The sequence below is a fragment of the Carassius auratus genome, chromosome 1, assembly GCF_003368295.1.
Source record: "Carassius auratus strain Wakin chromosome 1, ASM336829v1, whole genome shotgun sequence".
In the NCBI taxonomy this organism is placed as follows: Eukaryota; Metazoa; Chordata; class Actinopteri; order Cypriniformes; family Cyprinidae; genus Carassius; species Carassius auratus.
In genome coordinates this window covers 11,240,375-11,265,460 of record NC_039243.1, presented here as the reverse complement: position 1 = coordinate 11,265,460, position 25,086 = coordinate 11,240,375, and the positions used below count along the sequence as shown (strand labels likewise).

At 35.2% G+C, this 25,086-nt stretch overlaps 3 protein-coding genes across 4 annotated transcripts in view; 2 read left to right on the top strand and 1 right to left on the bottom strand.

The window, feature by feature from the left end:
- LOC113109348 (myb-like protein U) overlaps positions 1–25,086 on the top strand; it is a 972,647-nt gene that overhangs the window by 395,200 nt on the left and 552,361 nt on the right. The gene's annotated exons all lie outside the window — the stretch shown is intronic.
- Positions 4,206–23,237, top strand: LOC113109843 (OX-2 membrane glycoprotein-like). 2 transcript variants are annotated; one of them, XM_026273642.1, is made up of 6 exons: positions 4,206–4,448; positions 5,150–5,270; positions 20,110–20,451; positions 21,319–21,615; positions 21,831–21,929; positions 22,634–23,237. In XM_026273642.1, exons 1-6 carry the CDS (start codon positions 4,446–4,448, stop codon positions 22,663–22,665), a joined length of 894 nt encoding a protein of 297 aa, XP_026129427.1. In that variant the 5' UTR covers positions 4,206–4,445; the 3' UTR covers positions 22,666–23,237. The 2 variants fall into 2 exon arrangements, with proteins under 2 accessions (XP_026129427.1, XP_026129436.1); XM_026273651.1 differs by lacking the exons at positions 4,206–4,448; positions 5,150–5,270 and adding an exon at positions 19,911–20,002.
- On the bottom strand, positions 11,382–17,035 carry LOC113110000 (mitochondrial pyruvate carrier 2-like). Its single transcript, XM_026273969.1, has 5 exons — positions 16,352–17,035; positions 15,526–15,566; positions 14,742–14,826; positions 13,009–13,120; positions 11,382–11,768 (listed from the first exon to the last, which is right to left on the bottom strand). Exons 1-5 carry the CDS (start codon positions 16,497–16,499, stop codon positions 11,720–11,722), a joined length of 435 nt encoding a protein of 144 aa, XP_026129754.1. The 5' UTR covers positions 16,500–17,035; the 3' UTR covers positions 11,382–11,719.

Here is a 25,086-nt window from a genome sequence, read left to right as displayed (position 1 = left end):
ACCGTTGAGACAAGACAGGATGGATCCATGCTTTCATGTTCTTTACGCCAAACTCTGACCCTACAATTTGAATATTGCAGCAGAAATTGAGACTCATCAGACCAGGCGACGCTTTTCAAATCTTCTATTGTCCAATTTTGGTGAGCCTGTGCGAATTGTATAATCTGTTTCCTGTTGTTAGCTGACAGGAGCAGAACCCGATGTGGTCTTCTGCTCATCTGCTTCAGGGATCAACATGTCTTGTGCATACCTTGGTTGTAACGAGTGGTTATTTGAGTTACTGTTGCCTTGCTATCATCTCTAACCAGTCTGACCATTCTCCTCTGACCTCTGACATCAACAAGCCATTTTCCTCCACACAACTGCTGCTCACTGGATATTTTATTTTTTTTCGGACCATTCTCTGTAAACCGTAAAGATGGTTGTGTGTGAAATTCCCAGTAGATCAGCAGTTTTTGAAATACTCAGACCAGCGTGTCTGGCACCAACAACCCTTCCTCATTCAAAGTCACTTAAACCCTCTTTCTTCCCTATTCTGATCTCACATCACAAATCCACAGACATATTTGTTGAAAACTGTTTTGGAGTTCACTTGTCGTCCAAACTTATGAACAGTACTTAATCTGTGCATATTCCTCTCCTGATTCAGACAAGACCACATTTTCACTGCAAAAAGAAATATTATAGATACACATTGTTGAACAAATGATGTAATGCGAAATTTCTCAAAATCTGTTCCACTGAAGAAATGTTTAATTTCATAAGTTCCTGTATAACAATTGTATAATGTACATGTCAGATAGTCATAACTGGAATACAAACTGAGACAAGTTCCTGATCATCCAATCTGGGTTTATTTTTTATTTATTTTTTGGCCATAATGACCGACTTGACTGTATTATCCCTCACAAAGATTATCTTTGTTATATAATATCTCTAGGGGATCATCCACACCCTTTCTTGTGTATTTTCCTTAACAAGGAAGGCCATTAGTGCTTGTGGCAAATTCAAATGGACCCCTCACAGACCCTCAACATGAATAAACATCTGTTTTAGAGCATGAAACAGTTTTCTCTCCATCAAATAATAAGTCTCCTCTGTTACCTCAGAAGACACTCGCTGAGTCACTGCCTCTGTTGCCATGGAAACTAGCACAGCCGTATCTATGAGTGATGGACGTGGAATTTACAGGAGCACTCAGAAAGCTGCAAGAGACTCATCACAACACTTTTGCTACTTTTCAGTCACCATATATCAGGATTCCACTTCATGACCTAATAGTTCCGTGCTGTGTCTAAATGCAGGAGTGATTGATGCTAACTGTTTAATATAGAAATGAGTTACTTAGTGGATCAATACAGAGATGACATTTGTACTAATGCATGATGCACACTAAGTTGTCTTTCGGTACATCTAGGTTTACAAGACACACTGATGGATACTTATTTTCTATTTTTAACAGACATGACACTCTGCCTCTAAGCACTTTCTGTTAAATTTTAATTTAATTTAATTATAATTATATTTTTACACCTTAAGTTGTTTTTCAGAAGGAAGAGTTCACCCAAAAATGAAAATCGCTCATGCCATCCAAGATGCAGATGAGTTTGTTTCTTCATTAGAACAGATTTGGAGAAATTTTGTATTACATGGTTCCTCTGCAGTGAATGGGTGCCATTAGAATGAGAGTTCAAACAGCTAATAAAAACATCAAAATAATAATCCACATGACTCCAGTTCATCAGTTAACACTGTGTGAAATAAAAAACTGTGGGTTTGTAAGAAAAAAAAATCTATAATTTCATTTCAACTTCCGTAATCCAAAATAAAGCTTTCCCGACTGAAAAAGTCCATCCCCTGTTTCCCCCTCACATCAAAATCTAGAAGTGTTTAGGAATGTTTTCACATGAAAACCATGCTTGATCTGTGCAAATTTCTCTCCTGCTTCAGATAAGACAACTTTTTCCACTGGAGAAAGCAATATTATAGATAGACAAGAAGCAATGGTTTGAAGTCAAAATTGAAGTTTTAATAATATCTATACATAATAACATAATATCTAGTTTTTTTATTATAAACGCTTTCACTTAATAAGTCGTTAACTGATGGACCGGTCGTTCTATCAGTGTTTGACAGAACTCTCATTCTGACAACATGCTAAATTTCTCCACATCTGTTCGACAGAAGAAACAAACTCATCTACGTCTCAGATGGCCTAAAAGTCAGCAAATATTCAGTTTTTGAAGAACTATTCCTTTAAGCTGTTGTATATAAGACCAATGTGATATAAATATTGCATATTATTTGGATTAAAAATAATGACATAACAATGTGTAATACTACAAAAAAAAAAAAGCGTTTAGGTTAAAAGCGGACATTCATAAATGACCTTTGTACTGTCCACCCACAAGAGCTGTTTTCACCACAGATTCTTAGATAGGTTTGTGGTGTACAGAAGCGGTTTGTATATACCGTAAAGCTGAGTCAAGGAGTATTAGCATGTGTTTAAGCAACATTTCCTGCATGATTTTAGAGATAATAGAACATCCGTTGCCGTCAAGGACACCACTATACCTCAGTCCCCTACCAGGTAGCACTGTTGCAGTATTTACTGTTGTGGCCTGCCAATTATCAGCGGCCTCCTTATTGACTACAGCAATTCACTTCTGAGAATATCTGTGTGCGATTCCTTGGAAAGTTTGTGGGAAAATAAGGTTTAAATACTAATAGTACGGAATGTGACAGCAGGTATTTTCCAAATTTTCCAAAAGGTCAGTTCATAATTGACATTTGTGATTTTCATGTAGGATCACAGCAAAAACTGTTGTTCATCTGCAACTAAAAAAGCACCGATATGCTATAAATATCTATAAAAATAAGTTTCAGTCGAATGGTGAATTTGTCTCCTTATAGTAAATTACTACTGCAACATATTCATTTTGTTTTCCTCCAGGCCTATTTTGAGCAGGTATGGGTTGAAAACAGTCAAGAGATTTATATATTTTCTAGCTGAGTGACCTCACTAGCAGGGCGTGTGTATGTTAAGGTGACCTTGTCCTAAAGGATTCCTGCAGCACTCCTGCTCACGCTCTCGTCATCTGCTGGTGGTTTCTGGTCACTGCATCCATCACTGGACCGAATGTCTACTGCAAAAGCAACTTTATGATACCAGAATAATTAGATATGAGAGATATGAGTGATCAGCAACCTTATGAGGAATAGAATTTAGTCAGGGCAGACACCAAACTGATTTTTACCTGTATGGATGAAAACAATGCTCGGATTTTTTTTTATTAAAAAAAATGTTTCTGAACATTTAGATATTAAAATAGGACTACATATTGTTTTGGTAGCAACATTCTTTTAAAACAACACCAATGTTTATTGTATTGTAAACTGTAAATTGACTTTAAAAACGATTAAAAAAGAAATAAACCGGCAGATGAAAATGCAAATATGTATAAATATTTTATCAGGTACACATTACATTTTCAAAACTCCTTGTCCTTAATCCTGATCCAGTAAATTACAAACAACTGTGTTATGGGGCCTTTGATTATTGTGGTGGATAATGGGGGGCCTTGGAGTCAAACTGTCAAATAGAACTACTGTTCTATCAATCCCATGATGACTCAGTTTAGAAAAGAACAGAATAGAATAGAATAGAATAGAATTAGCTTTTACTCACCAAGTGTGTGCAAACACACAAGGAATTTGTGGTGGTTTTTCAGGAGCTCTTGGTACATACATAGTTTTAGTCATATAAGGAAAAATGAAGAAAATAAATAATACGAATATACATTTGGAACAGAAGAGAACAGAAGACTTATGTACAGATTTGTGCATTATGTGCTGTACATATACAACCATACAAATAGAATATGTATATTTATTTACATAATATCTATTGATTGCCTCTTTTTAATCTAAGGTACTGAGAAAAAAAAAAAAAAACAGGAGTAAGTGGTATGCTAGCTGTTTAAGCTGGAGATGGCATTGGGAAAAATATGTTTTTATAAGTACATGTTCTAGAGCACTTTTTTAAATGATGAAATAAGCACTGTAGTCATTAAATACATCTTACATTTGTTTAAGACTGGGGTCTCCAAACTGGGCCGGTGTCCTGCAGAGCTTAGCTCTAACCCTATTTAAACACACCTGAACCAGCTAATTAAGACAATTACTAGGCATACTACTACCAACCAGGTGTGCTGAAGCAAGTTGGAGTTAACTCTGCAGGATACCAGCCCTCCGGGATTGAGTTTGGAAACCCCTGTTTTAGATAATTAGACAAGAATTAAGGGTACCTTATGAGGAACTTTATACACAAAATGCTTACCAAGTAAGCTACCTTTGGTTTCACACAGCCTGTCTCAACCAAGACATCCGTGAAGTCACCTTTTCCATTCACCTCTGCAGGGGAAGGAGTTTGTGAGCGCCCTCCAATGGTAAATTATGTGCAGGGGTCATAGTGTGCAGAAAAAAAGCCAACATGTGCAAATGTATGCTCCGCTTTTAACATTGTAATGCATACTTCTTTCTCGTTGCAGGTCTTCATTTGATACAGTGTTTGTTCTGGATCTTATATAAACAATGGATTAAAAAACAAACAAACATATGTTTGCTGCAGGTTTCAAATTAGCCTACCATTACAAAACAACAACAACAAAAAAAATCATTCTTTCTACCGCTGCTTTCTTTACAATGATTTCCCTGGTCTCTATGGAAATTATCAGCTTGGACATTCTGCAAAATATCTACTTTTTTGTTTCATGCCAGGTTTAACATGACCTCAAGTAAATAACTGTATTTCCATGTTTATGTGATTTGTCACTTTAAAGGCGATTTCGCAGTCAAGTTTAATTTGCATGAGTCATAACATAATCCCAAAATAATGAGGTTTACATAAGCTCTTCTCCCCAGTGACATGAGCCAGGGAAAGCTAATTTATTCATATCAAGCTTATGGCTTTATGTTTCTGTTACATCACATTCACACTTGTTCTTATTTTACAGATATGTCTAAATTTTGAGTCTATGTATTTTATTAGGATAAGTTGCTCTCTTGTTTTTACTGCTGTGAGATCGAGTGACCCTTATCTAAATGTCCTTCACACTGCATTCATCGCTGTGTCTGCATTCCTCCTTAGAGAACAGCGCTCTCTGTTGGTCTTCAAGCCTCATGCACCATCCCCTCGCATCCCCCACCAAACTCACACGTGCATGTGCACGCTCCTATCTACAACACGGAAAAAAGGACAGGGAAACAAGGTGGGATATGCAATCTACCTTGTGGTGGCGGCACACACACACACACACACACACACACACACACACACACACTCTAGCACAAGCAAATATGGTGACGACAGACTGCTGTGCTATTTTTGGAGGAAGTCAATCTACCCGTGACTTCAGCATTTTAATATGGCAGAAATTCAGAATACTTAATACACCAACAGATATTTCAAAAATGCTGAGAAAGAATTGTATTTCTGTATTTCTAATGCATCAGTGTGGGGAAAAAGACAGAGGGAGACAGAGAACAGCATAGAACAGAGTGTCAAATGTCACTGAGATTAATTGGAACTGCCATTGCAGCAATTTAAGGCTTGACCTTGAAGTCAGGAGATGATGGGTTGGTCACGTTACCAAAGCAACAATAAGCAACAAGAGAGGATTTCATTTTACCCATTTAACCTTTCATGGGAAAAAGATAACAGAGCACAACAGTGACAACTTCATATAGTGCCAGGCTCAGTAATTACAATTTAAAGTACTTGAGAACCCTGCATACACATTACCTGAGGGATTTTATTATGACCAATCACTCCTCCAAAGGCTAAACTGACTTCAATTAAATCAATTAATTCAAATAAACATTGGTCAGACATCAGTTTTCCTACAATTATATATTTGCCATTTATTTTATTCTTACCTAGGCCTATTACAAAATTTGTTCTGTAAAATCTTTTAATAATTTATATTATCAATATAATTTTTTTTATTTTATTTTTTTACGTATTTTCCAGACTATAAGTCACACTTTTTTTCATAGTTTGGCTGGTCCTGCGACTTATAGTCAGGTGCGACTTATTTATCAAAATTAATTTGACATGAACGAGAGAAATGAACCAATAGAAAACATTACCGTCTCCAGCCGCGAGAGGGCGCTTTATGCTGCTCAGTGCTCCTGTAGTCTACACTGAAGACATAGAGCGCCTCTCGTGGCTGGAGACAGTAATGTTTTCTCTTGGTTCTAAATAAATGCGATTTATAGTCCAGTGCAACTTATAGTCTGAAAAATACGGTTCTTATATTTCATTAGACCAAAAAAGTAAGCTACTAGATTGTGTACCTACAAAATGCTGGGTTGTTTCAACCCAACTTTGGGTCAGATATGGACAAAGTAACCCCACTTTTGGGTTAAAACATTTTATTAATAAATTTAACAGCTTGAAACAACCCAGCATTTTTTAGAGCGTATGTTTTCGTACTTGTTAATGAACTAACTCATCCTAGCACTACAAATGACAAATGAATCATAAATGATAATGCAATATAAAACTAAGTCATTTATTGTCAGTATACTATTCAAATAACTATTGTTTGAGAGCATAAGGACTTCATTATATCATTGACAATGCCTTATGGAGTGGAAGTTAATTCCCAATTCCTGTTTGGGCATTTAGTGGGTAGTGTAGTTCTTTAATTAGTTCTTCAGTGGGTTGTGTAGTTATTTTTATATTTATTTATTGTAAAAATTAAGTTGGAATCACTGACTGTTGGCTTCTACAGAATCACTGTCACTTCACAAGGCATTTCCTGGTATGTCTGTGCTGAGAGTTTTAACTTTTAATTTCTAAAAATCGATTTCTCGCGCACACACACTAGATCTAAAACCACGCGTCTATAACACTTAATATGACTATGCCTTTTATGGCACTTTACTGTCTGCTTCAAATTATTTTCAAATTGTTGTTTACATTGTTAAGATATATATATATATATATATATATATATATATATATATATATATATATATATATATATATATATATATATATATATATATATATATATATATATATATAACAATTCAACAAATATATACACTCGTGTATATATCAAACACAATAATTGGGCATACATGGCAAACATGAGTTCAACGATTTGCACAATAGATTACATACACAGTCAAAGCAAATACGTGATCAGACTATGGATCAGATGCGTCCTTGCATGGGTCTAGAGATGCGATGCCCCACGTTTGGTGTGTATGCCCCATAATACTAATCTGTTGATCGTTATAATAGCATACGTTTTCTGTAAAGATGGGAATCAAAACAACTCACCTGTCGAGTAAAACAAGCGAGATCGGCATGTATTTCTAGTTGAAGTTTGTCGCGAAGCTCTCTCCATCGACAAAATACAACACCGATATTGATCCTCGCTGTTTCTCTCCTCTTGTCCCAAACTCTTCTTGGGTCGTTTGGTTGGCCCGTACACTTACGTTTACGAGAGCAGACTGTAAAAAATACTTCCGCATTTCGTCCCCTTGGAATTATAAGGTTCTATCTGACATTTTTGTCAAAATTGAGTTATTCACATACTCTTATTCTGTGACAATTTATTTACATTATGTGATGTTTTATTTTAAGTTGTGTACATTTTGGGATTTTTTTATTGAAAAAACAAAAAGGTTCTATCTACAGAAGTCTATGGAACACAAAAACTTTAAAGCTCAATATCTCAAAACTACTCAGAAAGCAGATAGAACCTTGTAATTCCAAGGGGACGATTTGTCCACGACACTGTTGTCATGTGGTTTCTACGTCAGTAAAGGCGGTAACCAAGTGTAACTAACGTCATTGACAGGCGACTGCACTGCCCCGTGTCACTGTTTAGAATGGGAATTTTCTCATGATTTACAAGTAGTTGAAAACATTAGAGATATTGTTAGTAATCAGCTGGACAAAATATATAACACTAGCCTAGTGGTTTTTGGATATTTTACTGCAAATATCTTACAAATTGTACCTATAAATGTCATAAAAGTTAAAGACAAACAAGGGTTAATATCTTACAGCAATTTTAAAATGACCTAGTTTCAAGAAATCTATATTTTACAGAAGAACAAGATAAAAACCATGTTTAAGAATAGACTTTATAGATTTTTTTTTAAATAAAATACACTCCAAGTCTTGTGCATGAATACATAAAAAAAGAAACCTTTACAATTGCATTTACAATTAAAAAATTACAATTGTCTCTCGTAATGTTTATTATTTACTCTTACAACTGCCAACTATTTCAGTACAGAGGAGTCATTCATATCAGGTAAACAAGTGTGAAGTCCAAACTATATACTGTACACTCTTTTCTCATATAATGTGTCCTTTATTCTTTTTATCCAGTATTCAGCTAAGATAAATAACTATAAATAAATAGCTTATCATCATAACTCATATGAACACTTGAGATAATCTTAAATCAGCAGGCCTATAGCACATAGAACCACATTGTCATTATACTCAATGGCATTCAACAGTATTTTGTAAAATCACATAGTATGTGTAACAATTTTAATATTGCAGCAATCTACTATCACTTAACATTATAAAGCAAAAAGCGATAAAAATGATTTATCTTCTCATGTGTAAATGATTGGGATGCTTTTACCAGCTGTTCAGACTCTCAATCAACAGCACCCTTTCATTGCAGAGAATCCATTAGTTAGCAAATAATGTAATGCATTTTTTTTTTATTGTTATCAGAAGAAAGTTGATGGGAGTGGATAATAAGATTAGAATAACAAATGCTGTAGAAGTAATTTTCATCGCAAATTTATTTTAAACTAATGTAGTCAACTAATATTAATAAATTAAACTCTCTTGTAAAGTACAATATCTTATAAAATGACTCATACAGCTGTACTTATTTGTTGATAGGCAAGCAGCAAGCACAATAACCCAGAATTCCTTTTCTATGCTGTTCACATCTGACAAGAGTGTGGGCAGCAGAGGTGAAGTATGACGTTTAAGTTAAGAGAAAGATAGATGATTCAACACCCTGCATGCTTAACTTAGAGTCAGTGTGTAGGATACGCTGAAAACGGGTTTAAAGGGGATTAACGGGTCTTATTTAGCACAAGGGAACAAAGTGGTGCATGTGTTTGTCATACACCCTTGATTCCTGATTTAGCTGTGAAGAGGATCTGGAAGTGTACGCTGCTTAATGACCCTTTTAAGTTTTTATTGGAACCCAGTGTGTAGGATGATGCAGTTCTGGAGAAAAGTGCACTCTGGACGCAAAATACAAAGAAGTGAGACTACAAGGCAGACTTTTGTCCTTTGAATCCATGCGTACATTGACAGATATAATGTGTAAGAATGTACTAAAGCTAAACATGTTAAAACATGTTTGTTCTGTCCATATAAAGGGCAAAGTCTGTCTATTCCTGTGTGTGACTTGGTGATGATCTTTACCAACTGCATGTTTTCATCTCATCTCGGTATACAAATGCAAAAAATACAATATTGGTTTAGCATACAGTGCAACAGGATGTTAGTTTTATCAAATGACCATTCGTTTTCATGTTGGATTTTAAAGGGGTCAAAACAAGAGGAATCAAATTAAGCCTCAACCTTTTTTTAAAAAAAGAGTTAACTTGTATAACTCAAAGCATATTAAAGGGATAGTTCACTCAAAAATCAAAATTATGTCATTAATAACTCTCCCTCATGTCGTCCCAAACCCATGAGACATCCATTTATCTTCGGAGCACTGTTTAAGATATTTTACATTTAGTCCGAGAGCTCTCAGTCCCTCCATTGAAGCTGTGTGTACGGTATAGTGTCCATGTCTAGAAAGGTAAGAAAAACATCATCAAAGTAGTTCATGTGACATCAGAGGGTCAGTTAGAATTTTTTGAACCATTGAAAATACATTTTTGGTCCAAAAATAGCAAAAACTACTACTTTATTCAGCATTGTCTTCTCTTCCGGTCTGTTGTGAGATTTCAAAACACTGAAGTGTAGTGATATCCGGTTTGCGAACGAATCATTCGATGTAACCGGATCTTCTTCAACCAGTTTACCGAATCGAACTGAATCATTTGAAACAGTTCGCATAAGCATTAATCCACAAATGACTTAAGCTGTTTTTTAATGTGGATGACACTCCCTCTGAGTTCAAGCAAACCAATATCCCGGAGTAATTCATTTACTCAAACAGTACACTGACTGAACTGCTGTGAAGAGAGAACTGAAGATGAACACCGAGCCGAGCCAGATAATGAACGAAACAATGACTCGTTCCTTGAGTCAAGAACCGGTTGCATTGGTTTTCGGATCACCAGTACTTCTTTCGGACAGTTCGATTCAACAAACCGGTTTAAGATTAGCACAGAATCAGTTCAGAATCAATCACTAAAAGAATCAGTTCGGTTCAGACGCTCTGTGTGTCGGTCTGCTTCACGCTGAATCACACATGCGCAGTATCATCAGCTCCTCGGTTCTCGAATCGGACGCGTCTGACAGAAACGGTTCTTGACTCGTGAACGAGTCATTATCTGGCTTGGCTCGGTGTTCATCTTCAGTTCTCTCTTCACAGCAGTTCAGTCAGTGTACTGTTTGAGTAAATGAATTACTCCGGGATATTGGTTTGTTTGAACTCAGAGGGAGTGTCAGCCACATTAAAAAAGTTAACCGCTTAAGTCATTTGTGGATTAATGCGTATTGGAGACGCGAACCGTTTAAAACGATTTAGTTCGATTTGGTGAACTGGTTCAAAAAGATCCGGTTACATCGAATGATTCGTTCGCAAACTGGATATGACAAACAGCTTTGTTTTGAACTCTCTCTCACAACAGACACGGAAGAGAAGACAATGCTGAATAAAGTCATAGTTTTTGCTATTTTTGGACCAAAATGTATTTTCGATGCTTCAAAAATTCTAACTGACCCTCTGATGTCACATGGACTACTTTGATGATGTTTTTCTTACCTTTCTGGACATGGACAGTATACCGTACACACAGCTTCAGTGGGGGACGGAAAGCTCTCGGACGGAATCTAAAATATCTGTGTTCCGAAGATAAACTGAGGTCTCGTGGGTTTGGAACGATATGAGGGCGAGTTATTAATGACATAATTTAGATTTTTGGGTGAACTAGAAGTTATTTTTTTTATGTTTTATGATATCCATAACATATATAACATTTCAGTTTGTTCTTAGAGGTTTGTGTGGCACATTTTGATCTAAAGTTAATTTCACATGCAAATAATTTTCTTAAAAGCACAATAACAAAATATATCCAGTTAATTTCAAAAGTTGTTTCAATAGTTTTAGTTTAAAAAAATTATAATAAAAAGTAGGCACACCCCAAATAAATTTTTATTATTGCTACTGTTATAATATGACCCCCTTAAAACTAAGAAATCTATAGAAATAACGATGGATCAGAATAAGAACACATTACAATATACAATCAAGGACATATGAGTTACAATCGTAATGTATTACAATTTAATGATAAATTGAAATGATTATGTTAAGTTAAAAAACAAATCCCTATTTTATACAGACAGATCATATTTGTTTGATCTATACAACATGACTGATGTCTGCAAAATGCAGATTCATTGATTTGACAGTAACAAAGCAAAACTTTATCAGCACTGCACTTCAAGTAAAAGCATCCCAAAATAAGTAGCACTTCAAGACTGTGCCACTTCCACTCCTTTCTGCTTGAGCTGTTGGTTGTACCTACACACACAAATACAAAGTGCGACACTCCTTTTAAATGCATAATTGTTTAGCCAAAGCACTGCAGGTGCTGAAGGAACATGATAGATTGCTGAAAATATATGCATCATTGTAAACTCAACAGAACAAAATGCTCATTTCTCTTTAACTGTTTTGCTAAACTCTCCATTACCTCCAATTCACATTCCACTGGACTTAATAGACGTGAATATACTGTATAAGAGCCACTTATCCTTTCCAATAAAACTTATGTAACATGAGTTACAGGGCACCTTCACAACCTCCACCAACTGCATTTATGCTCTGGGCTCATTTGTGGAAGCGATAACTGATCTCTTATCTTTTTATGAAACAAAATATGTTTCAAATACTCACTGATCTTATACAATGATTTACTTTAAATAACTATGCCAGGCATAAGCAACTCTGGAACTCAAAGTCCACTGTCATGCAGAGTTTAGCTCCCTTTCTATTCAAACACATCTGAAATATCAAACCAAAGTCTTCAGGATTGATATTAAAATTACTGGCAGGTGTGTTTGATTAGGGATGGAGTGAAAAGCAACAGGACAGTGGACCTCAAGGGCCAGAGTTCTCATCTCTGGACAATGCTGTAATAACTTAGGTTTTTGTAATATGTGTAATATGGGAATGCAGAATTTTAAAATGTAGGGAATCAGTGATCAATTTAATTATTAATGCAACTTGCAGTTGCAAAATGTATAATTCATAACATGGACTCAACAAATAAACAATGACTGAACTGAAACACACACTTTTAATACGCAATGTCTCCCAGCAAAAGTAAATGTTAGTAGTAAATATACTGTAGGCCTAAGGCAAGTTTTTTTTTTCTTTTTTCTTTTTTGTAGTGTGAAAACGATACATAACAAAAAGTTATTTGAAGTTTAACAAAAAAAAACTATCTAATTTAAAATCTAATTTAAAAGACTGAAGCTTTAAAGCTTTTGATGTTGCTGCCCCAAATGAGATCATTCTTGATTATCTCTAAATACTTCTGATTCCAAAATAAATAATCTAGTTTATATTTTAAGAGTTTATGTATTTAAGAATATATCGTCTGCTTTAACAACTTAATCACAGTTTTAGTTAATATCTTGTTGAACTCTAAACCATTGAACTCAAACCATTGCAACGTAATCCTACACCACTTAGCTTGCCACCTGTGTATCGACTGATGGTAGTAAACAAAACTGACCGTAGAACAGTTATGACTAACCTCCATATTCTTATAAGCTGGATGCTTCCACACATGCCCAAAAAGAAGTTAACAGCAAACAGAGCCCAGTTTTTGGGGATGATCACCAAGCAGTACCTTGACCAAATTATTCCTAGAAAGAAACAAGAGAAAGTCACAATTAAAGCTGCAGTAGGAAACTTTTGTAAAAATATATTTTGTACATATTTGTTAAACCTGTCATTATGTCCTGACAGTAGAATATGAGACAGATAATCTATGAAAAAAGTAACCCAGTACCTTTGTGATTCTTCATAGACATAAACTGAGAAGTAATTCCGGCTACGATGTTCTTCCGCAAGACGCAAGCAGTTCTGTTTATTAACCGCTAGAGCGTCAAAAGTTATTTTGTCGTGGCCTAATGGTTAGAGGGTTGGACTCCCAATCGAAGGGTTGTGAGTTCTAGTCTCGGGCCGGACGGAATTGTGGGTGGGGGTAGTGCATGAACAGTTCTCTCTCCACCTTCAATACCACGACTTAGGTGCCCTTGAGCAAGGCAACGAACCCCCAACTGCTCCCCGGGCGCCGCAGCATAAATGGCTGCCCACTGCTCCGGGTGTGTGCTCAGTGTGTGTGTGTGTGTTCACTGCTCTGTGTGTGTGCATTTCGGATGGGTTAAATGCAGAGCACAAATTCTGAGTATGGGTCACCATACTTGGCTGAATGTCACTTCACTATAAAAGTTACCTACCGCAGCTTTAACCAATACTGTGTTGAAATAAAATCCTCATTGCAGAATCAACTATTTCACGAGTTCACCCTTACATCTAATCTGAAGGAAAATAGTAGGCATATTTTGGCGTGCTGTCCTGGGGGAGGGGTCCGGGCCCGGAGCATAGCCCGAACCCAAATAACTCCCCCTATCCCTAATTTGGGATAAATAGATTAGAAGTGAGGAGTTGGGGTGGAGGAGGGTTGCCGAAAAACTGTCGTGGGACAGGAGGTAGGAAGACTGGATATATATACGCTTGCGTGCTATTTAAGATTATTAGCTAAACGAGATGAACCTGTGCCAAATTGGATGATTATCTGATCGTGCTTCTCCCGAACTTTGTTAATAAAACCACATTTTTTGTGAATAAAGTGGGTTAACCTTAGTCTAAATAAACTGACCCTTTGCAAATACCCACCCCACTTAGTTACTCTTGCTATGTCCAACAAGCCATGCCCCTCTCACGCCACACATCATGTTCTCACAGAGTGAAAAACACATTGTGGACCAAAGAGGACACTGACAACACTCCGACAGACAAGACAGAGCTGGATAATGTCTGGTTTGTTTGTCGGACAAAATGGCAGATTCAGCATTATGATTTGTCAGATGGCCTGTCAATCAAACTCCCTGCGAATGGTCAAGTGAAACTTATATAGTCGAAAACTATCAAGACCATAGGTGAACTGCTAAATGTAGTATGCAACGGTTTTAACAGTTGTGCTGTGTGAAAGGATTACCAGTTTCAGAAATGCTCTTATTTTGAATCAAAAACACAGAGAGACAATGAATAATTTCATGAGTGTCAAATGGATCTACTGCTCAGATATTAAACTTCCTGGGTTCGTTTCAAATTCTATTTTCAGCCACACTAATCTCAGGTTACTATGAGACTTTAGATGAGATATTCTCAACTACAGGACACTGCAACAGCTACTGATGTAGATAAATCTTGACTAAACTACATCAGGCACCTTTATGCTGCTCCATCTTGAATAAGTACCTGTGGCTGTAATGACGCAGGACTGAGAGACACTGAGCTTTTCTGGTGGCCGGGTCATATCAGAGAATCCAGCCACTACTAAACCCTGCAGGAGGAAAAAAACAAGAGTGAGCTTGCTCAAAGGCCTTGATCAGCAGGTAAATCAATGATATGATTGCATTCACCACAGCATTACAACATTCCAAATTGCAAAATGCAATATGTACTGCCAGTTTGCATAAAGCTATGTTGGTTTTGCTTAAAGGGATAGTTCATCCAAATCATTGCCATCATTACTTTTCGATCCTGTATGAGCTTCTGTCTTCATCAGAACACAAAAGGAAAAGCTTAGCAGAATGTTTGAGCTGCACTCTTCCATATAATTAAAGTACATAAAAACCAGAGGCTGTCAAGCTAAAAAAAAAAAAAAGGCACTATAAAAGAAGTCCATGTGAATTCCACTACATATTCCAAATCACCTGAATAAATATGATTATTTTGTGAAATTTAAGTTATACTTAACATTAATGCTATTTCAATCTCCTTTTATGCTCCACAGAAGAAATAATGTGTGGTTAAATGCATGGGGGTGAGTAAATGATGAGAAATTTCATACTAGAACTAGTAATTTTCATAGCATTCTCTATAATCAAGTAAAACACAAACATCTCAAGGCCGAGACGTTCTATACAGTCAAGTCTCAGAACTGCTACCATGTCAAATCAGAAAACAGTGAAATGTGATGATGAGTGCTGTATTTTAATATTTACCCATTTAAACTGTAAGAAATCAAACAAGACCTCACCCATTTAAAAACTGGTGCCCAGAAGAAAACCGTCTTTGGTCCTGGAAAAAAATAATAAATAAAATACTAATAAGCACTAATAAAAATACTAATAAGCTAATGGTGGTGTTTTTAATTTGAAGCTCCGAATTCCTAAAGAATATACTTTATAGAAGAAAAAGCTTGGAAACAGATATGATACACCTTCAAATGGCATGCTGTATATGATTAGAAGTCATCTTTAAATCGGAGCAAGAGGTGTTGGACTAAGCGAAGCAATGTCCAGCATGTTTACACTGTAAATATAAATTTGGCTTCAACTGCACATACTGTAGCACCAATGTTTCCATCAAGATCTTTGGAACAAACCAAAGTGGAATACCAGGTCTAGGTAGTGATGGAGGAGATATTTCAACACTATAGTGACACAGACAGCTGCACATAAGACTAAAGCATTTTCTAATTGTCCAAAAATAATCGCATAAAACATTTAAAATATATGAATGTTCTTGCAAGATCTGCAAACGTGGCTTTAGTGGATGTCTAAAATTCATAAGTATTTAATATGTGTGCATATATTTTTTTTAACCGTAGCATTTATATTGCTTTAAACTTAAACTGTGAAATAAATAATGCATTTAATTTCTATTGCATTTAATCGTGCCTCAAGCGTACAAATTATTTTTAGGCCAAAGTATAGCTGTGAGAAATACCGTGGAGATAATTTGGAAAGAGAATTCAAATGCAACACTAGTATGTATACCTAATTACATAAACGCTCGAAGAATAACATATTGCAATATTTGACAATGACCGTGTGCTAGAGGGAGCAGAGTCATTTCTTTACCAGCAGGATGATTGTAGAGAGGTCTTAATTTAGGCGGCAGCATTAACTCGATCCTGTCCAAGGTTCGGTGATATGTCGCTCTCATACCACCGGAGTAAAAACGACATGATTGCAATCGTAAATAAAGTCTGCTGCTACTCATGTTCATTGACTGCAGTGACCAAAGCACGAGGTCGATGAGAGGTTATTCGGCGAGCACCTTCTCTCCACCCTCCGAGATGACCTATCACAATCTCATCATCATCATCATAACCAAAAACACACAGCGGTTGACAGCGAGCCTACAGAAACACAAACAAGGAGATAGACTGATCTTGAGAAATGAATGAATAAATGAGCAATTTCTCAACCTACATCTATTCTAAAATAGACTCGTTGGTTCTCTAGGGAAAATGTGGTCATATGATCTATTAAAAGCTAACACTTGCCCTTTTGGAATATTAAAGTGCATGCTCTCATCATACTAACGGTTTCCGTCCAGCAGATGTCACTATCGGCCCAAACGACGCCTGCAGAAAATAACAGTTTGTTTTGTAGGTAACAAACAGGGTGAGGATAAAATACATTTGGACAAACTGCTTTTCTTTGGTTCAAGTCTTTAAATAAACTATTAAGAAATGGTATGAAATCCCCCCCCTCTCTCTCTTAGTTAGCCATATTTAGAAATATTGGCCATACTTGATTGCTAATACAAATTTGACCCATTTGAATACGGGTTTAGGCTTTTATATATAAATGACTGAAAAGTATTTTGACCAATAGCGTGCAGGCAGATTTTGTTTTTCTCCTTTTCCATTCCTCCAATCATATCCTCCTCACATGTGATTGGAAATGAGTTTTGTTCCCACTTTTGTTGCAGTGTGCAGATTTCTGTAAAACATCTTCTGTTTTTGCTTTTCAGAGAAAAGAGTGGTTTCAGTTTAATATGTTGTAGGCTCATTTATTGGTAATAAATAATTGATAATAAATAATACTGCTGATAATAAATCATCAAAAAATATTGGACTTGTTTTGGGCTTGTTTTTGAAGCTGCGGTTGCTTAGGCTATTTGTCTCGTGAGAGTTGGCAACCGTGTTCAAAGCATTTTGGGCAGTTCAGAAAGAAATGACTTAAGACAAGGCTATACATTGACACATTAATATTGAAACTGTGCATTAACTTAATATTGAAACTGTGATAATATTGAAAGTGAAACTACTATATACTTTGCCTACTATATTTCAAAAGCATAATGTAGCCTAATTGTAGGTTATTGCATTACCTCAAATATATAATGGAGGTGGATCACATCTTTACCTAGCTTAGTAAATAGAAACAGATCCCTGCCATTATAATTTTGTACTTTGCTCACTGAATTCAAATGGCAGCTCATGATATGAATAAATGATATGTTGTTTTGCATATTGCCTGGTATTAAGAACAACATTTCTCTAGTAACATCAAAAACAACTAGATCAATAACCAATAGGGTAAAAAAAAAAAAAAATTACAATCCATGTTTGTGGACTGGTTGTGGTTGATGTTTTTGTTTGGGTGTAATACATTGGTATTTTCTGTTCTATTCCTTGAAAGAAGTTCCCCTTTAATATCAGTAAATAAACAGTAACTTATGTTTTTTTTTAACACATGTGTAATTTCTTTAACTGTGGGGGAAACAAAGCCACAGTTGAATGGTAATAATTTCCTGAATCTTGATTGATCTTAATTTTAACCCTTAAAATAAATAGAAATTAAGAGCAAGGAAGTACAAACTGCTATCTGAGAAATTTTACAAAGATTTAAAAGAACAATTAGAAATGACACACAAATACTGGGTTATAGATGTTTAACGTTTAAACATTCCCAGGTTTTCTGTGGGAATGTTTGTATAATTCTTCTGTATCCGTTTCATTGCAGTTAAATTAATCAGCAAATCAAATGAATGAAAAATAAAACAAAATACAAACCAGTATTGCAATAGTTTTTGTAATCATGCTGATTTAGTGATAAACGGGAATGCTTTTATTTTGAAAGTCTGGTTTGCTTATCATGTGCCGAGGAAAAGGAATTACGGATTTTACAGTAATTTATGCGTAATGTGTTCTAATGAAACGTATGGTAAATACGGTTGGTTTCTTGATGACTCTGGTCTTGTTAAGAAACCAAACAAACACACAATGACAGTATGAGCTCGTTATTCCTACTAAGTTAGCTTTCCTGAGGAATAGTCACCACCCTTTTCACCGGAATCCTTGTGAAACCTTAGGAGGCAAGTCATTCAAGATCAAAAGATTAGTTTATATTGTATACAGATGACGCGGTCATAACAATATGTTATGTAACATACTGAGCTTATCTGACGGAAGCTTGTCAGAAAAATACATGTTAGTTATAAACAAAAAGCGGAAGTGTTATAATAAGTCACATGCTAGTGTTTATTTCTGTGGAAAGTCCGGTGTATCCCTGTCAGAAATTCCCTGTCAGATAGGTAACGTTATAGATAGGTGATCACTTTACACATGGTGTTACTAACGTGCAAATGATAAATTGTGCAACAACACATCAAATATGTGAGAGCTTTTCGTCAGGTGGAGGCACTGAACCGAACACTGTTCACAGCTAACGCTTCTTTCAACACATCTACTAGCTGCAAAAAAACGTTTTTGGACACTTACGTTGCATTTCGTTGCATTATCTGTTTGCAGATATCACTTAATGTTTTTGATAGATGTCTTGTACGGACCAAATTTATTATATTTTTTACAGTTAAAATAGTAATTTTGTGAAATATTATTATAGTTTAAAATCCGTTTCTATTTTGAAAATATATAATTTAATTGCTGTGATGGCAAAGATATATTTTCAGCAGCCATTTCTCCAGTCTTAAGAATTATTTTCAGGATTGATGAAAAAGGAGCAGCATTTATTTGAAATAAAAATAACATTATAAAGGGCTTTACTGTAGCTTTTGATCAATGTAATGCATCCTTGCTGTATATAATTATTATATACTTTTATATAGTAATTGCTGTATAAAAGAAGAAGAAGAAAAAAACACTGACCTCAAACATTTGAGTGTATGTATAATTAAAATTGTATTGTTTTAAAACAATATTTACGACATTGTACACACACACACAAACATTATGGTAATTGTAATTGTTAGAATTTTATTATGCAAACAATAATATAGTTATAATTGCATGTCTTGCATTTCTCCATTTTCACTGTTTATTTTCACAGAAAACTGAAGGAACAATTTACACCTTCATAACTTTCATTTAAATCAAAGTTGTGTTTGCAACAACAAACCTGATCGCCCCAAATGAACATTGAACATTGTGGTGCCTATTTTCAGTGCAACACTAGCCAAAAAGGTCTAAATATTTTTTTGTTTTTTGTTTGTTTTTTGGCCACTGTATAGCTTTGCTTTGCTACAAAGAACTAAATCTTTGAATTCAAAAATCCTAATGAATATTCTATGTAAAATAAATTTGAAATAAGCATTGGTTAAAACAAGTTATTGTCTTTTTAGTGTGTAAAATTCCCCCTCCTTTTCTAGAGCCACAGGAAAAGTCCCTTAGCTAAGCTATATTGACCTGTTTGCAGATTGAATTCAGACATACTGAGACATGCTGCGTGTTCTGGTCATTTTAAGTTTGCTTAGAGGAGGTCGGTAAATGGTAATTGACTCCTAAATCATGTGGCTGAATCTGACATTTCTCTGGCTGGATGGAGATGGTGGGAGGTTTATAACAACTTCAATTTTTATTCCACAGCTTATCTTGCAGAAATTATTGCACGAGGAGACGCTGCTGTTGAGTTTGGTCAGGATGCTTCATTCTCTTGTACGCTGCCAGACGCGTCTGCTGTCAAACAAGTCACCTGGCAGCGCGTGCGTGACCAGGAACCGGTACAAACTCTGGCTACATACAGCGCGCTCTTCAACGATTATGTGGATGATCAGTATGTCGGAAAGGTCATTTTCACCACTGCGTCAGTTAATTCATCATCCATTGAGATCAAAAACACAACATTTGATGACGAGGCTTGTTACATTTGTTCCTTCAAAGTGTACCCATTCCAACCTAAACGACAAACCTTGTGCCTCGCTGTTAAAGGTAGGCTAAATACCTGCAACCATGAAAGCAACAAAGTTTATCTCTCAGGTTTTGAGCCAATTTAGGACAGGCTGTCACATATGTTTTAAATGCCTAATTTCATACAGTTGTTTGATATATACAGCATATATTTTAAAATTGATTTATTAATTAATTTGTGTTTCATAATTGTTTTGCCATTTTGAAATGGCTGAAAAGCAATTACTGGTGTATAATAGCCTATTTAATGGCAGGTTCCCTTTGTGACAACTTACCCCATATAGTTTGGCAATATTCCCCATACTGAGAACACAAGGTTGATGTGAGTTAAATGAGCGTTTTCCAGGGAAGTACAGTGCAAATGTTCAATAGGTTTTTTTTTTTTTTTCATGTCAAGTCATGTCAAGTTATGTGTCAATAAAGAAATTTTTATTTCCGAAGTGAACCTAGCCTGAGAAATATTCACTGGAAACAGAAGTAACAACTAGCTTCATCTTCCTCTAATTGGTCAGAAAAGTGTACAGTATATGCTAAGTAAAAAAACAAAATAAGTAAGCTCATTCAAGAGAATGCAGCTATGCCCAAACAGGTAAGGCATGGTGTGAATCAGAAGATACTCAGTGATTTTTCTTAATGCAGGACCGAACAATGTGCTCAAGATGCAACTGAAACTTAAATTCAGTTTCCAGTTCCAGAAAAATGAAAGGAGTACATGCAGCCAATTATCCATGTATTTTTATTTTATTTTATAGTATTTCAGTAAGCACATAGTATATTTAGTAATGCCTTAATAAAAAAAATCAAATAATATGATGTTTCTCTATAGTGCCATATAGATTTGTGTTTGAGTCATTTAATTAAGTCATTATGTTGCTGGTATTTTTGCAGGTATTTCAGAAATAACAGCATCAGTGAACACTGCACTCAGTTCTGATCCAGATGTTGTAGTCTCATGTTCAGCTACTGGTAAACCAACTCCAACTATCCACTGGAAATCTGCAGAGAAAGAGCTGGACAACTTTTCAAGTAATTTTACAACTCTGAATAAAGACAGCTCAACCACCATTACAAGCAACCTCACGCTTCCACTCTCACAGTTTCATGGGCTGTATGTGGAATGTGTGGCGAAGAGTGACAGCATGGAGAAGAGCATCCAAATCAAATTGCCTGAAGTAGAAAATAAAGGTATATCGATTTGACTTCTGAAACATAAGTGTTTGAGGTGGTAGTGGCATAGCGGAAAAATGATTATATGGACTAACAATCAAATAATCAAGCAGTAGCAATATTGTAATTTCAGAATTAGGCTAAAAAAGAATGCATCTGCATATTCTTAAATTAAATCATTTTTATTAATATTTACATGCCAAACAATCTATGTCTTTCTTTTTTTTTCACAGAGAATAAAGTCACATTAAGAAATTATATCATTCCCATACTGGTTGTGGTTATCATGAGTATTGCCATTATTGCTACCTATCTTCACACAAAGTTAAATGGTAAGCTGAAAAAATATTACACACTAGTTATCATCATAGTACAATATGTAAAAAGCAGCATTATTTTGTGTATATACAGTACAGACCAAAAGTTTGGACACACCTTCTCATTCAAAGAGTTTTCTTTATTTTCATGATCATGAAAATTGTAGATTCACACTGAAGGCATCAAAACTATGAGTTAACACATGTGGAATTATATATGGAATTATATACATAATTAAAAAGTGTGTAACAACTGAAAATATGTAATATTCTAGGTTCTTCAAAGTAGCCACCTTTTGTTTTGATTACTGCTTTGCACACTCTTGGCATTCTCTTGATGAGCTTCAAGAGGTAGTCACCTGAAATGGTCTTCCAACAGTCTTGAAGGAGTTCCCCGAGAGATGCTTAGCACTTGTTGGCCCTTTTGCCTTCTGTCTGCGGTCCAGCTCACCCCTAAACCATCTGGATTGGGTTCAGGTCCGGTGACTGTGGAGGCCAGGTCATCTGGCGCAGCACCCCATCACTCTCCTTCTTGGTCAAATAGCCCTTGATGCCTTCAGTGTGACTCTACAATTTTCATAGTCATGAAAATAAAGGAAACTCTTTGAATGAGAAGGTGTGTCCAAACTTTTGGTCTGTACTGTATATGTATATATATGTATGTATTTATTATATATATATATCTATATATTCAATGTATGTATTTGATTTTTTTTCAGATAAAGTTCAAGAATATGCTTGTCTGGTTTGAACTTCTGCGCAGCTACTACTTTATTCATTATTTTCCAAATCTTTCTGATGCATTTTTGCAAAAATCTGCAAAAAAAATCAATTCATGATTAAATTAGTGAATAAGCAATTATATAATGGTATAAATAATACCTGTTCACCTGAGAAAGTCTGTATTTTTCCACAGTTTCTTCATCCTGCATATGCATTTTAAGTTCTTTCATGTTACATTCTGTATTCTTTATTGTTGTGAGATTTGTCTTTAGGATTTTAAATAGGTCTGTTACAGGCAGCTCTCTGAGTAATATGCTCAGCTTTAATCAGTAAAATGCTTAGTTGTAAGCTTTAAGCTGTTTGGTATATATTGTGTTTGTGCTATCAATTAAGAATAAGTATATCAAATAGAATAGATGTGTTTGTTTTTGTGCATTTATTGTTTATTTCACCCACACACACACACACATATATATGCTTTAGCAGTCATACGTCTTTTCCACTAATCAACAACATACTAACATGCTGTTTAGCAAAGCTACAGGTCATCTTTCCATAATGCTCAAAGATCTGAAATAAAACATATTATTTTAACTCAAACACTCATGAGGTGTCAGTCATTGATGGCTAAACCATCATAACATAGCAATTTTACCATTTCATTTTTTTTTTAATATGTCCAGACAGCAAGACAATCTAAGTTTACTGGCCCTCAGCTAGATTAAATGTTGTTTCAACTCAAAAGTGCATGTTTAAAACCCTCTGGAGTCGATTAACGCATATACGCGTTATGAGTTATTTTCTCCTGATAACCCTGAAAAGAACTTAAATTACACTTTCAGTTTTTATCGTACAGATAAGAGCAGTAATTTATATAAAGACATAATAACAACAGCACTTTGTGCACTTATAAGATAAAGATAACAAACAAGGTGTGCTGTCTGCAGCCTTTGTCATGCGCTGATCTTCATTTAGAAATGCGTCATTAAAATGAACTATAACTCAGTGAATACTCAACGAAGAAACATGAGAGATATCTATAAAAGCCTGACATGTTTACTTTAGACTATAATATTCTGTGATAAAGTAATCCATATAAAAACAACGCGATGTCTGTTTTTCACATCTCCCTTCATTATATCTAATGTGACCAGGCCCCCGTGTTGAGCGCTATTCAGATCATAATGTTTCACTGAAGCACAACAGAAGATGTAACAGAGAGACTGTTCTTCAAGTTTTTTTATTTTACTGTTTGGTTCGCAATGAAAGGAATAAGACATAATTCACTCCAAAAAGATGTGATGTGGTTGAGGATTTGAGATTTGTATTTCCTCAGAAAAAAAGGATGAAGTGCTTTATTCAGCAGAGATCATAAACATGAGAAAGTCTCTTTTTATTTAGGCTATTTATATACTTGTTCTAGTTTTTGCACAAAGTGTAAACATTTTATAAGGTAGACTTTTTCCAAACTATAATTCCTGACTAAATGTATAATCAAGTGAAATATTATGAAGTTTCAATAACAGTATACAATACTATATACAATTTAAAAGCTTGATGTAAATAATATAATGTAACAAATAAATGTAACTGTAACAAAGTAACAAACAATGCTGTTCTTTCAATTTACCCCCCCCCCCCCCCCCCACTATTTTTATTTTATTTTATTTTTTTTGTAGAAAATAAAATTATTAAAAGGATGTCTGAAGGATTGTGTGACTGGAGTAATGATGTTTTAAAGTCAGCTTTGATTTTTCGTAATAAACTCTTTAACTGCAATAGGATATTAAATTATGTTGTGGGATAATTAAATATATTCTAAATAAACTACAAGCATAAAATTATATAGATTTATTTTGTGCTCACATTCTTTCTTGTAACTCCTCCCTTTCAGTGGCACAGCTGAATGAGAGGCTCATTATGCAGGTCTTTGTCTTCTCAGGTGTAAATTACAAAGATATTCATGATAGTTGACGCCTACTCGCATATGACTTATACCAAAAAAAAGTGTCTTAGAACATTTTAATTGATATATTGTTTCCTGTAAGTGAGTAAACAAGATGATTTTCACATAATTTAGAAAGAAAAATTCTTGGCTACAAGCTCCAGTTCTCAAAAATCCCGGGAACCAATGTTCTCTGTGTGTTTTATTGCCTTATTCAAGTGTTTTAACATTTTTAGTTTTTCACTAAACGCACATAATTTTTTTTCTTCTCAAAAACACAATCATGTACATACATGCTTCTCACATATTATTATAGCCAAGTTTGTGCTGATTACAGTGAGATTAAACTTTAGCCATTTAGAAGAAACTGAAAAAAGCACAAATGTCAGGGCATCACAAAACTTCTCCAGGCCCCAAAAATACCCTTGGACTCCAGAGGATTAAGCAACTGCACCAAAAGAAAAAGAAAAAGAAAAATTAAGATAAGAAATAGTTAGGTCCTAT